A 12645-nucleotide genomic window follows, 5' to 3' on the forward strand; every position below is an offset into this window, starting at 1 on the left:
ACACATATTGCCAGGGTCCAGTAAGCAACTAACGCGTTATAACTTGAGGAACGGCAAGGAGTCGTATACCAGTTAACGTTCATAGCGAATTGGTTAGGTTACTCATGTTAGGTCATCTGATGTTGTAACGTTAGTTCGCGGTCTGACTTTATTAGGAAGCCAATATTCACACCATAAACTCAATATTTTGATCAGATAAGTTGGCTAATGTTGCTCCACATTTATCTGGCTAGCTGAGAAGTAATTCCAGCTAGCAAGATACTTAACAATGCTAATARTTGTTCCATCACACTTWCTCCCTCACCCCAAAAACGTTCAAAATTACAGTAGTTGTTCGGTTACAGCTCATGAAGTACGCTTCATCACCTTCTCACCCCCGTGGTCAGGCTTCTCACCTAACGTTACCTCTTCGTTCTCGTTCAGGGGACGCGCAGTTGTAACTGGCAAGCTGCTTTCCCAGAGCGCGCACTGATGCTGTAACTAGTAAATTGGTTGTCTCTTCAGTCGTGTGCTGCGCTGCATTCTGTTATGTGAACGATTGGCTGAGCGTTGGATACAGACAGTATTGCGTCAAACGCGCAATACTCGTTCGTATAGAGCCAGTAGTCATCCAAACCTCCCTCCCAACCTTTTCTCATCGGATCTACACGATTCACGTAGGTCACCTATTTTGGATTCAAAACGTGACTAGTTTGGTGACTAGTTTGCATCCCTGTTAATGATGTCACCTGTTAAATCCACTGCAACCAGTGTAGATGAAGGGGAGACAGGTTAAAGGATTTTTAAGCCTSGAGACAATTGAGACATGGATGTTGTCTGTGTGCCATTCAAAGGGTGACTGGGCAAGACAAAATATTTAAGTGCTTTTGAACGGGGTATGGTAGTAGGTGCCAGGCGCACCAGTTTGAGTGTGTCAAGAACTGCAACACTGCTGTTTTTTCACACCCAAGAATGGTACCAAGAATGGTCCACCACCCAATGGAAATTCCAGAAAACTTGACAACTGTGGGAAGCCTCGCAGTCAACATAGGAAGCTTTCGACACCGTGTAGTCCATACAACGAACTGAGGCTGTTGAGGGCAAAAAAGGGTGCAACTCAATATTAGGAAGGTGTTCCTAATGTTTTGTACACTCATTGTTAACAGGATTTTTTTTAATAGCAATTTTTTATTTATGTACAATAGAAAACCCTAGATTTCTGCATAAAAATATCTTTGGGCTCTGTACTTTAAGCAAATATTTTAGGTACAGTTGAAGTCAGAAGTTTACACACACTTAGGTTAGAGTCATTAAAACTTGTTTTTCAATCACTCCACAAATTTCTTGTAAACAAACTATAGTTTTGGCAAGTTGGTTAGGACATCTACTTTGTGCATGACACAAGTAATTTTTCCAACAATTGTTTACAGACAGATTATGTCACTGTATCACAATTCCAGTGGGTAAGAAGTTTACATACACTAAGTTGACTGTGCCTTTAAACAGCTTGGAAAATTCCAGAAAATTGTCATGGCTTTAGAAGCTGAAAGGCTAATTGACATCATTTGAGTCAATTGGAGGTGTACCTGTGGATGTATTTCAAGGCCTACCTTCAAACTCAGTGCCGCTTTGCTTGACATCATGGGAAAATCAAAAGAAATCAGCCAAGACCTCAGAAAATAAATTGTAGACCTCCACAAGTCTGGTTCATCCTTGTGAGCAATTTCCAAAAGCCTGAAGGTACCACGTTCATCTGTACAAACAATAGTATGCAAGTATAAACACCATGGGACCACCATGGGCCGTCATACCGCTCAGGAAGAAGACGCGTTCTGTCTCCTAGAGATGAACATACTTTGGTGCGAAAAGTGCAAATCAATCCCAGAACAAGAGCAAAGGACCTTGTGAAGATGCTGGAGGAAACAGGTACAAAAGTATCTATATCCACAGTAAAACGAGTCCTATATCGACATAACCTGAAAGGCCGCCCAGCAAGGAAGAAGCCACTGCTCCAAAACCGCCATAAAAAAGCCAGACTACAGTTTGCAACTGCAGATGGGGACAAAGATCGTACTTTTTGGAGAAATGTCCTATAATGACCATCGTTATGTTTGGAGGAAAAAGCGGGAGGCTTGCAAGCCAAAGAACACCATCCCAACCGTGAAGCGCGGGGGTGGCAGCATCATGTTGTGGGGATACTTTGCTGCAGGAGGGACTGGTGCARTTCACAAAATAGATGGCATCATGAGGCAGGAAAATTGTGGATATTGAAGCAACATCTCAAGACATCAGTCAGGTAGTTAAAGCTTAGTCGCAAATGGGTCTTCCAAATGGACAATGACCCCAAGCATACTTCCAAAGTTGTGGCAAAATAAGGACAACAAAGTCCTATAGAAAATTTGTGGGCAGAACTGAAAAAGCGTGTGCGAGCAAGGAGGCCTACAACCCTGACTCAGTTACACCAGCTCTGTCAGAACTTATTGCAGGAAGCTTGTGGAAGGCTACCCGAAACGTTTGARTCAAGTTAAACAATTTAAAGGCAATGCTACCAAATACTAATTGAGTGTATGTAAACTTCTGACCCACTGGGAATGTGATGAAAGAAACAAAAGCTGAAATAAATTATTCTCTTATTCTGACAATTTCACATTCTTAAAATAAAGTGGTGATCCTAACTGATCCAAGACAGGGAATTTTTACAGGGATAAAATGTCAGGAATTGTGAAAAACTGAGTTTAAATGTATTTGGCTAAGGTGTATGTAAACTTCTGACTTCAACTGTATATGCATGTTCTTTATTTGTACTGTTTCAAACAAACGTCACATGTTTCTTCATGTTGAGAAAATTAACATTTGTAAATGTCATATTCTTTTCATATTCACTCACAATGACTCAGAAGATTGCCACCAGTAAGCTGTAAGAAAAAAAAACATAACATAAAACATAAAAAAAGATCACAAATGAAAGCACTGCCATCCTTCACTWGTAGCCCTGGAATGGAACTAAAAAACAAAAAACAAACAAGTCATTCTAACACAGACAATTGCATGGGTACAAATTACAAAAAGGTGAATAATCTAACRTGTCTTTTCCATAAAAAATATTAAACTATCCCCTTAAGCAGCATTCTGGTACAGTAATCTCAACAGATACACCAACAATCACACTCAGCCATTTTATGGTCTCAATCCACCTCATCAACACATTACAGTTTTGTTCCTTCTCATGATGAAATACAAATGTTCCCATAATTGATGTAGACCCTYTGGGCAACCATACAGAAAAGTAAACATCTAGAAGCAGCTGCAAAATGACCCACAATACAAATACAACTGGATCCATAATTAAACTTAAAAACAACAAGTTTCTTAAGATCTAGGCCTACTATATAGGAAAATAATTKATATATATTTAAACTAATGGGCAAAAATCGGTAGCTGCTCATTTGTTTATCACAGTTATTGCAATCACTTTTTCATATCTTCAGAAACAGCAGTAGCATAAAAAKCATAATGCTATTATTAACCTAACAATAAAATGTAAGGTTGCCAAATTGTTTCATACCAAGTGTATATGCTCAATTAATTACTCAATATTCAGTGGAGTGCTTAGAGAAGAGGGGCAATTTGAATGCCATATTTATAAAAACCATACCATACACCATGAAACTTACAAGATTCAAGTTAAATAGCTAAATTAACTGATGTTACTTCACTAATAGAGGAACATTAAAATTTGGTAAAAGCATACCATATCAACTGAAATTAGACAACCTTACAAAATAACAAGTCACTCGAGTCAAATATGTCAACACTACATTACAGTGGGCTTATACCAGATTCACTGGAATACTAGAGGCATATAACCATCATATAGTACTTGATGCTTTTTAACCCTTTAACTTTAAATTGAATATATAGCTGTAAGTCCTACTGTATAACTGTGTGTAAGTACTATATAATTGCATTACTAAATATATGCCATTATAGGTACTATGGAATAAAGCTGAAAGAGTATCTGAAACTGGGAAGTCCCTATTCACTTCAGAAGGTGTACAATAGGGCTGTTCACAATTCATTTTCCCACATGACAGACACATAATACGTACAGGGTGAATTCCACATAATCTCTGGCTCGTCATAGGGGATTTGAAGGCATCAAACAAACAATTATTAATATAAAAAGCCTTGTTCCCTCCCTCACCAGTAAAATGTTATTTAAAAAATATATATTAGTCCATTATTTATGAAAATCATAAAAAATAAGTTTCAACTACAATCTCCATCAAGTATCATGACTACTAGCCTGCCTAACTTTACTGCACTGTGAAATAGTCTTAGTGCCATTTTACTTTCAGATATACCTTTATTTTCACGCATGCATCTACAAAATCATCAAAAGCATCTAATATCCCACCAAAATTGATATTTTAAGGGCTTAGTTAGGCCCTTAAAATATCAATTTTGGTGGGATACTAGATGCTTTTAGAGCACCTTCCGAGTTCGCCAGATATGGACCTTTCACCAGGAAACAAATACACGCTAATAACAATCTGCTGTCAGAATGTTAAATACCGCATTGTTACATTGATTGGCGTTGAATCATCTGACAACTTGCTATAAAAATGCTAACTGAAAATGTATATGTTTCATGTGCGTTCTAAGAATGTAACAAACCTTACATGACAACACTAGGAAACTGAATATGRTACAGTCCCCTGAGGGGAATATAGTATGTCTTAGTGTTAGGATAGGGGGTCATACATAAAGTAGCACCGGCACCTCACCGTGATCATCTAGCTACACTTGGGGTATGGCTTCTTCGGATTTTGCRTACAGCTTACTGGTGCCTCGTTTGTTAGTTTAACAAAAAGAAAAGTGCAATCAATGGCTTTTTTTCCCCTTTTCTGAAAGTATCTAGCAATTTCATGAACGTCATTCACAATGGGCCACGGTCTTTCTTGTCTGTTCCAAAACTGCAACATTAAAAGAAGTTCTAGGTTGTACAAATGTGTCTAAACTGGACAGATAAGGTATTGTGGTAAGATATCCTTCTTTCAGGCATTTAAACTTACAATACATATGTAAAATACATATTTTGCACTGAATTTTGTTTTACGAAACAACATTTGTTCAAAAGTATCACAAATTTCCCTGACTTCGATGGGGTTAATGTGATTGATTCCTAAACAACTTTCCTGACTTTTCCTTGATGATTTTCCAAGGATCAAATCCTTTCCAACTGGACTGTGGAACCCTGGAATGGGATGCCTGAGGTTGTGGGATGGCCAAGTATGGTTGACTACAAAACGGGCTGCCAGATTGCGTCCCAGATGGCACCCTATTCCCTACATAGAGCACTTCTTTTGGCCAGGACCTATGGCCATAGGCCCATTTAAGGAATAGGGTTCCATTTGGGCCYCAGTCCCAGAGAGAGAAGCTTACAGTTAGTTAGTCAGCCAGCCAATCAACCAGTCAGCCAGCCAGTCAGTTAGTTCCACACACACAGGGATGAAGTTGAACAGTAGAAGCCACAGAGTTACCACTAAGCTGGAGGAACTGGAGCAAGGGTCTGGAAGAGAGGCAAAACGCTTCCTTAGTACCAAGAGGTCTATATAATGTACATAGTTATATAATGTGAGTGTGCACCTATGTGTGTGCATGTATGTGGAAAGGACAAGGTAGGAAAGACAGGCAGGGGAACTCACCAATAGGAATTCTCTTGGTGGTATTGAGGGACGGGAGCTGTTGTGGTATAGGGCAGGCGCTACAGAAGTCTGAGCAGGCAGGACAGACGAGAACTCCATTGTATACCCAGTCATTAACACGCACACTGACGCTCAGCAGCTGACCCGTACGCACACACTGGTACGCAGTGTCCTCCACCCACACCGTCAGACCCTGGGTAGAGCAAGAGATCTGGAAACATCAGCAATATAACATTTAAGTATTAGTTTTTGGTTGTATGGGTCACTTCAAAATGTATATATCTGCCTGTCACACATCTATAATAGGGTTACATTAACCCAAAACACAAAAATGTAATTGAACTGAATTTGTGATTTTGTAAGCTCATATGATYAAAGCATGAGACTTAACGGTGGTAAACGTTATTAAGAAGACTTGTATTAAATGGATGAAGCGACAAAACATAGATTACAGAGATATCTAAAGATTGTTACTTATTCTGCATTACCTTATAGCAGCCACTTCCCCAGTCAGGGTAGGTCATGCGTCTGGTACACTGCTCCATGACGAAGGCAGTCTTCTGGTACAAACACACTGAGTCTGGACCATACTGCTCAGCTCCGTAGTTCCTCCACCAATCTGGAAACAGTGTGTCAGGTAGCATACTAGTAAGTAGGGTTGCAACATTTTTGAAACTTTCCTGAAACAAAATTCTCAGATTTTCCAGAAATCCCAGTTGGAAGATTCCCAGGATTGGGATGGAATAAGCAGAAAGGGAACAGGGAATTCTCCAAATGGGATTTCTGGAAAACCTGGGAAAGTATCTGGGAATTTTGCAAACCTTCAAGTGAGTTAACAGCCTGAGTACATGAACCAAGGCCTGAGGAACCAAGAGGCAACAACAATGCAAGAAGGGAAGGGATATTACCGGGCTGGTTCTCCTGGACCCTGCAGTAGGAGTTGCGTTGGTACTCTCCACTCAGGTGCCAGCTAAACTCCTGGCTGAAGGGACAGTAGTCAGCTATCTCCACAGCTCCACCGTAGGAGGCCAGATCCATCACAGAGACTTCAGGGATATGGTCAAAGTACTGCCGGAGAGGAGGTGGAAGAGATTTACTGTATGGGGTGTACTTAACACTATACTGGTCACAATTGGTCAACAACATCTTAAATAAAGACCATTTCAAAAATGTTTTTGTTGCCTTTTTTGTCTAATAGGTACAAACTTTGCTTGGGTGCATGTGCTTAGTAAATCCTTGACATACACTTGTAATATTTATGTTTATCTTATCCTCTGTAGTGGTCCAATAGGTTTCTGACACAGACTCTTGCTCACGTCATGTTATCATCACTGGGTGTATTGTCATAGCCTCGATTTCTAGGCTTTGTGACTATGAAGGATGGCATTGCGGGACTTGCATTTTACCTGGTAGTCCAGGGGTAGGTCCTGAGGGTACTTCTGCAGGTTGCAGACGGCCACAGCCAGCTGGTCCTGCCTGCAGGTGAGCTGGAGGGGTGTGGCTCGCACTGTGTCACAGTAAAGGGTCACCACTTTACGACTGAAAATCAATAACTCATGAGGGTTAGGTCAGGTTGAGCCACAGTTTCTCATTTAAAATGTTTTTATTGTTGTTGCTGTTGGTTACAGTGAATTTCTAATCGAGTTTAAGTGTCAAATGGCTTGCTGTTTGTGTTCACAGAAATGTTGACATATGGGTTGTTCCATTTGATTTCAGTCACTTTTAGACTGCATGCCTTTTGATGGAACAAAACTTTCCATACACATTTGCCCATGGTAGAAATGGTCAGAAAGGGACTTTGGGGGACCCGAATGCAAAAAAKATTTAGGAGACAGAGGTGCTCAAAGTTGATCCATTTTGAATTCCCCACTCCACATCCACATCTTTATCAATGGAAAAGATAAACGGTTGAGTTTGATATCATTTAAAAGCTTATAAAAACAGGGTTGTCAAACTATTTTACATTTCTTGATAAAAAAAATTATTAAAGTAATTTATCCTTTAACGTCAATTGTCACAAAATGCGTAAACTACGCTCMGCCGTGGCTTGCTACATAAAGCAGGCAGACAMGCATCCAGTTACTGTTTGATTGAATGTTAGAATTGGCCAAACGAGTGACCTAAGCAACTTTGAGCATGGTATGAACGTCGGTGCTATTTGGCAGAATTCAGTATCTAAGAAACGGCCGCCCTCCTGGACTTTTCAAGCATGACGGTGTCTAGGGTTTACCGAGAATGGTGAGACAAACAAACAAGCATCCAGTCAGCGGCAGTGCTGTGGCCAAAAACAGCTTGTTGATGAAAGATGTCGAAGGAGAATGGCAAGAATAATGCAAGGTAACAGGCGGGCCACAAACAAATAACAGCGCAGTACAACAGTGGTGTGCAGAACGGCATCTRGGAACGCAAAACTCGTTGATCTTTGTCATGAATGGGCTATTGCAGCAGATGACCACACCGGGTTATCAGCTAAAATTAAGAAGGAGCAGCTCCAGTGGGCACGCGATCACCAACACTGGACAATTGAGGAGTGGAAAAACATTRGCCTTAGCAATCTCACTGGAATAAAGACCTCCTCCATTCCTGCCATTATTGAAAGAGATTGTGATACCTCACATCTCAAAATAGGGCTACTTAATGTTAGATCCCTCACTTCCAAGGCAGTTATAGTCAATGAACTAATCACTGATCATAATCTTGATGTGATTGGCCTGACTGAAAGATGGCTTAAGCCTGATGAATTTACTGTGTTAAATGAGGCCTCACCTCCAGGTTACACTAGTGACCATATCCCCCGCGCATCTCGCAGAGGTGTTGCTAACATTTATGATAGCAAATMAAAATGGACAAAAAAAAAATGACAACTACATTTTCGTCTTTWGAGCTTCTAGTCATGAAATCTATGCAGCCTACTCAATCACTTTTTATAGCTACTGTTTACAGGCCTCCTGGGCCATATACAGCGTTCTTCACAGAGTTCCCTGAATTCCTATCGGACCTTGTAGTCATGGCAGATAATATTCACATTTTTGGTGACTTTAATATTCACATGGAAAAGTCCACAGACCCACTCCAAAATGCTTTCGGAGCCATCGTCGACTCAGTGGGTTTTGTCCAACATGTCTCCGGACCTACTCACTGCCACAGTCATACTCTGGACCTAGTTTTGTCCAGTGGAATTAATATGTTTGTGGATCTAATGTTCTTCCTCCTAATCCTGACTATTGACCACCATTTTATTACCGTTTGCAATCGCAACAAAAATCTGCTCAGACCCCAACCAAGCGATCATCAAAGCCGTGCTATAAATTCGTCGGACAACCCAAAGATTCCTAGATGCCCTTCCAGACTCCCTCTGCCTACCCAAGGACGTCAGAGTACAAAAATCAGTTAACCACCTAACTGAGGAACTCATTTAACCTTGCGCATACCTAGATGCAGTCACACCCCTAAAAATGGCGCCACACCAAACTGGAAGTCTTCCGACTAGCTTGGAAAGGCACCGTGCAGTTATCAAAGAGCCTGCTGCTCGATCATCCTATTTTTCCAACTTAATTGAGGAAATTAGAACAATATGTATTTTTTATACTGTCGCAAAGCTAGCTAAAGAAAAGCGCATTCCCAAGAAAGTAATTGCTTATACTTCAGCAGTGATAAATTCATGAACTTTTTTAGGAAAGATACTTGACCCTATTCAACTAAATACTGAAAGCTGCTTCCTGTGCTTGCCCTCCTATGTTGAACATAATAAAACGCTCTCTATCACTGGATGTGTACCAAACTCAAATAAAGAGTGGCAGTAATAAAGCCTCTCTTGAAAAAAGCCAAACATTGACCCACAAAAGATATTTAAAAAAAAAATAAAATAAAATCGCGCCTATATCGAATCTTCCATTCCTTCAAACATTTTAGAAAAAGCTGTTGGCAGCAACTCACTGCCTTTCTGAAGACAAACAATGTATACGAAACGCTTCAGTCTGGTTTTAGACCCATCATACACTGAGATGCACTTGTGAAGTGGTAAATGACCGTTTAATGGCGTCAGACACGAGGCTCTGCATCTGTCCTCGTGCTCCTAACCTTAGTGCTGTTTTGAGTTTACCATCGATCCACCATATCTGTTGGAGAGATTAGAAAACTCAAATTGCGTCTACGCGTGACGAGTTCTGCCTGGGTTTAATCTTATCTGCGCGGAAAGATATCACGTTGTCTCTTTTGGATGTGTTGTCCTGCTGGACAAATCAACTGAACCATTTCGGGTCCTCAAGGTTTCCTTTTAGCACACTATCTGCTTGTACACTATATATTTTATTATCTTTTGAGTCTTGTCGAAATCATCAATGTAACTTTCATTGCTATGCGTAGGATTTGAGGTTGGACCGATTGATGATCTTTTTCAACGCCGCGCACCTACCGCCATATTGAAGACCCAAAATAAAGCTGGGATACCCATGTAAAATCGGCGATTTTTTAAATGTATTTTAATAATGACAAGTTAGCACAATACGTAAGAACACTTAGTTTTAACTTAAGTATGAAACATCAATAAGAATCAATTTAGCCTCAAATAGAATAATAATAACATCGTTCAATTTGCGTTCTACATAACGCAAAAACAAAGTGTTGAGAAAAAGTAAAAGATGCAATAGTGCCGAGTAAGAAAGCTAACGTTTAATTCCATGCTCAAACATAGAACATATAATGCTGGTGTTCTTTCTAACAGTAGTCTTCAAGTATCCCACGGTAAACGAGTATTTAGGTTGTAGTTATGTTAGATATCTATAGGATATTTCTCTCTATACCATTTGTATTTCATATACCTTTGACTATTGGATGTTCTTATAGGCACTTTAGTATTGCCAGTGTAACAGTATAGCTTCCATCCCTCTCCTCGCCGCTACCTGGGCTCGAACCAGGAACACATCGACAACTGCCACCCTCGAAGCAGCGTTACCCATGCAGAGCAAGGGGAACAACTACTCCAAATCTCAGAGCGAGTGACGTTTGAAACGCTATTAGCGCGCACCCCGCTAACTAGCTAGCCATTTCACATTGGTTACACCAGCCTAATCTAGGGAGTTGATAGGCTTGAATTCATAAACAGCAGAGCTGCTGGCAAAACGCACGAAAGTGCTGTTTGAATGAATGCTTACGAGCCTGCTGGTGCTCACCATCGCTCAGTCAGACTGCTCTATCAAATCATAGACTTAATTATAACATAATAAACACACAGAAATACGAGCCTTAGGTCATTAATATGGTCGAATCCGGAAACTATCATCTCGAAAACAAAACATTTATTCTTTCAGTGAAATAAGGAACCGTTCCGTATTTTATCTAACGGGTGGCATCCATKAGTCTAAATATTCCTGTTACATTGCACAACCTTCAATGTCATAATTACGTAAAATTCTAGCAAATTAGTTCGCAATGAGCCAGGCGGCCCAAACTGTTGCATATACCCTGACTCTGRGTGCAATGAACGCAAGAGAAGTGACACAATTTCACCTGGTTAATATTGCCTGCTAAKCTGGATTTCTTTTAGCTAAATATGCAGGTTTAAAATATATACTTCGGTGTATTGATTTTAAGAAAGGCATTGATGTTTATGGTTAGGTGCACGTTGGAGGAACGACAGTCCTTTTTCACGAATGCGCACTGCATCGATTATATGCAACGCAGGACACGCTAGATAAACTAGTAATATCATCAACCATGTGTAGTTATAACTAGTGATTATGATTGATTGATTGTTTTTTTTATAAGATAAGTTTAATGCTAGCTAGCAACTTACCTTGGCTTCTTACTGCATTCGCGTAACAGGCGTGCTCCTCGTGAGGCAGGTGGTTAGTGTGTTGGACTAGTTAACCGTAAGGTTGCAAGATTGAATCCCTGAGCTGACAAGGTAAAAATCTGTCGTTCTGCCCCTGAACAAGGCAGTTAACCCACCGTTTCTAGGCCGTCATTGAAAATAAGAATGTGTTCTTACCTGACTTGCCTAGTTAAATAAAGGTTTAAAAAAATAAAAATCAGCATCCAAAATTACCGATTTCCGATTGTTATGAAAACTTGAAATCGGCCCTAATTAAATCGGCCATTCCGACATGCCACACCTCTAATGCGGATGACACACAGCTGTACATTTCGATGAAACATAGTGACGCCCCAAAATTGCCCTCCCTGGAAGCCTGTGTTTCAGACATAAGGAAGTGGATGGCTGCAAATGTTCTACTTTTAAACTCGGACAAAACAGAGATGCTTATTCTAGTTCCCAAGAAACAAAGAGATCTTCTGTTAAATCTGACAATTAATCTTGATGGTTGTACAGTCGTCTCAAATAAAACTGAAGGACCTCGGCATTACTCTGGACCCTGATCTCTCTTTTGACGAACATATCAAGACTGTTTCAAGGACAGGTTTTTCCATCTACGCAACATTGCAAAAATCAGAAACTTTCTGTCCAAAAATGATGCAGAAAAATMAATCCATGCTTTTGTCACTTCTAGGTTAGACTACTGCAATGCTCTACTTTCCGGCTACCCGGATAAAGCACTAAATAAACTTCAGTTAGTGCTAAACACGGCTGCAAGAATCTTGACTAGATCCCCAAAATTTGATCACATTACTCCAGTGCTAGCCTCTCTACACTGGCTTCCTGTTAAGGCAAGGGCTGATTTCAAGGTTTTACTGCTAACCTACAAAGCATTACATGGGCTTGCTCCTACCTATCTTTCTGAGTTGGTCCTGCCGTACATACCTACATGTACTCTACGGTCACAAGACGCAGGTCTCCTTACTGTGCCTAGAATTTCTAAGCAAACAGCCGGAGGCAGGGCTTTCTCCTATAGAGCCCCATTTTTATGGAACGGTCTGCCTACCCATGTGAGAGACGCAGACTCGGTCTCAACATTTAAATCTTTATTGAAGACTCATCTCTTCAGTAGGTCCTATGATTGAG

General features: G+C 40.4%; 1 protein-coding gene across 2 annotated transcripts in view; it reads right to left on the bottom strand.

The window, feature by feature from the left end:
* Nucleotides 1-1147: 1147 nt before the first annotated feature.
* lmln (leishmanolysin-like (metallopeptidase M8 family)) overlaps nt 1148-12645 on the bottom strand; it is a 34274-nt gene continuing 22776 nt past the window's right edge. The window contains exons 13-17 of one of the 2 annotated variants that reach the window (XM_024138065.2): nt 7094-7226; nt 6596-6755; nt 6176-6306; nt 5688-5880; nt 1148-5551 (exon numbers count right to left, since the gene is read on the bottom strand). In XM_024138065.2, the coding sequence (XP_023993833.1) occupies nt 5427-5551; nt 5688-5880; nt 6176-6306; nt 6596-6755; nt 7094-7226 (742 nt within the window). In that variant the 3' untranslated portion in view covers nt 1148-5426. Of the gene's footprint in view, nt 5552-5687; nt 5899-6175; nt 6307-6595; nt 6756-7093; nt 7227-12645 lie in introns of both variants that reach the window. The other variant, XM_024138064.2, reaches the window with a different exon arrangement.

Source organism: Salvelinus sp. IW2-2015, unplaced genomic scaffold (assembly GCF_002910315.2).
Source record: "Salvelinus sp. IW2-2015 unplaced genomic scaffold, ASM291031v2 Un_scaffold1380, whole genome shotgun sequence".
Lineage (NCBI taxonomy): Eukaryota > Metazoa > Chordata > Actinopteri > Salmoniformes > Salmonidae > Salvelinus > Salvelinus sp. IW2-2015.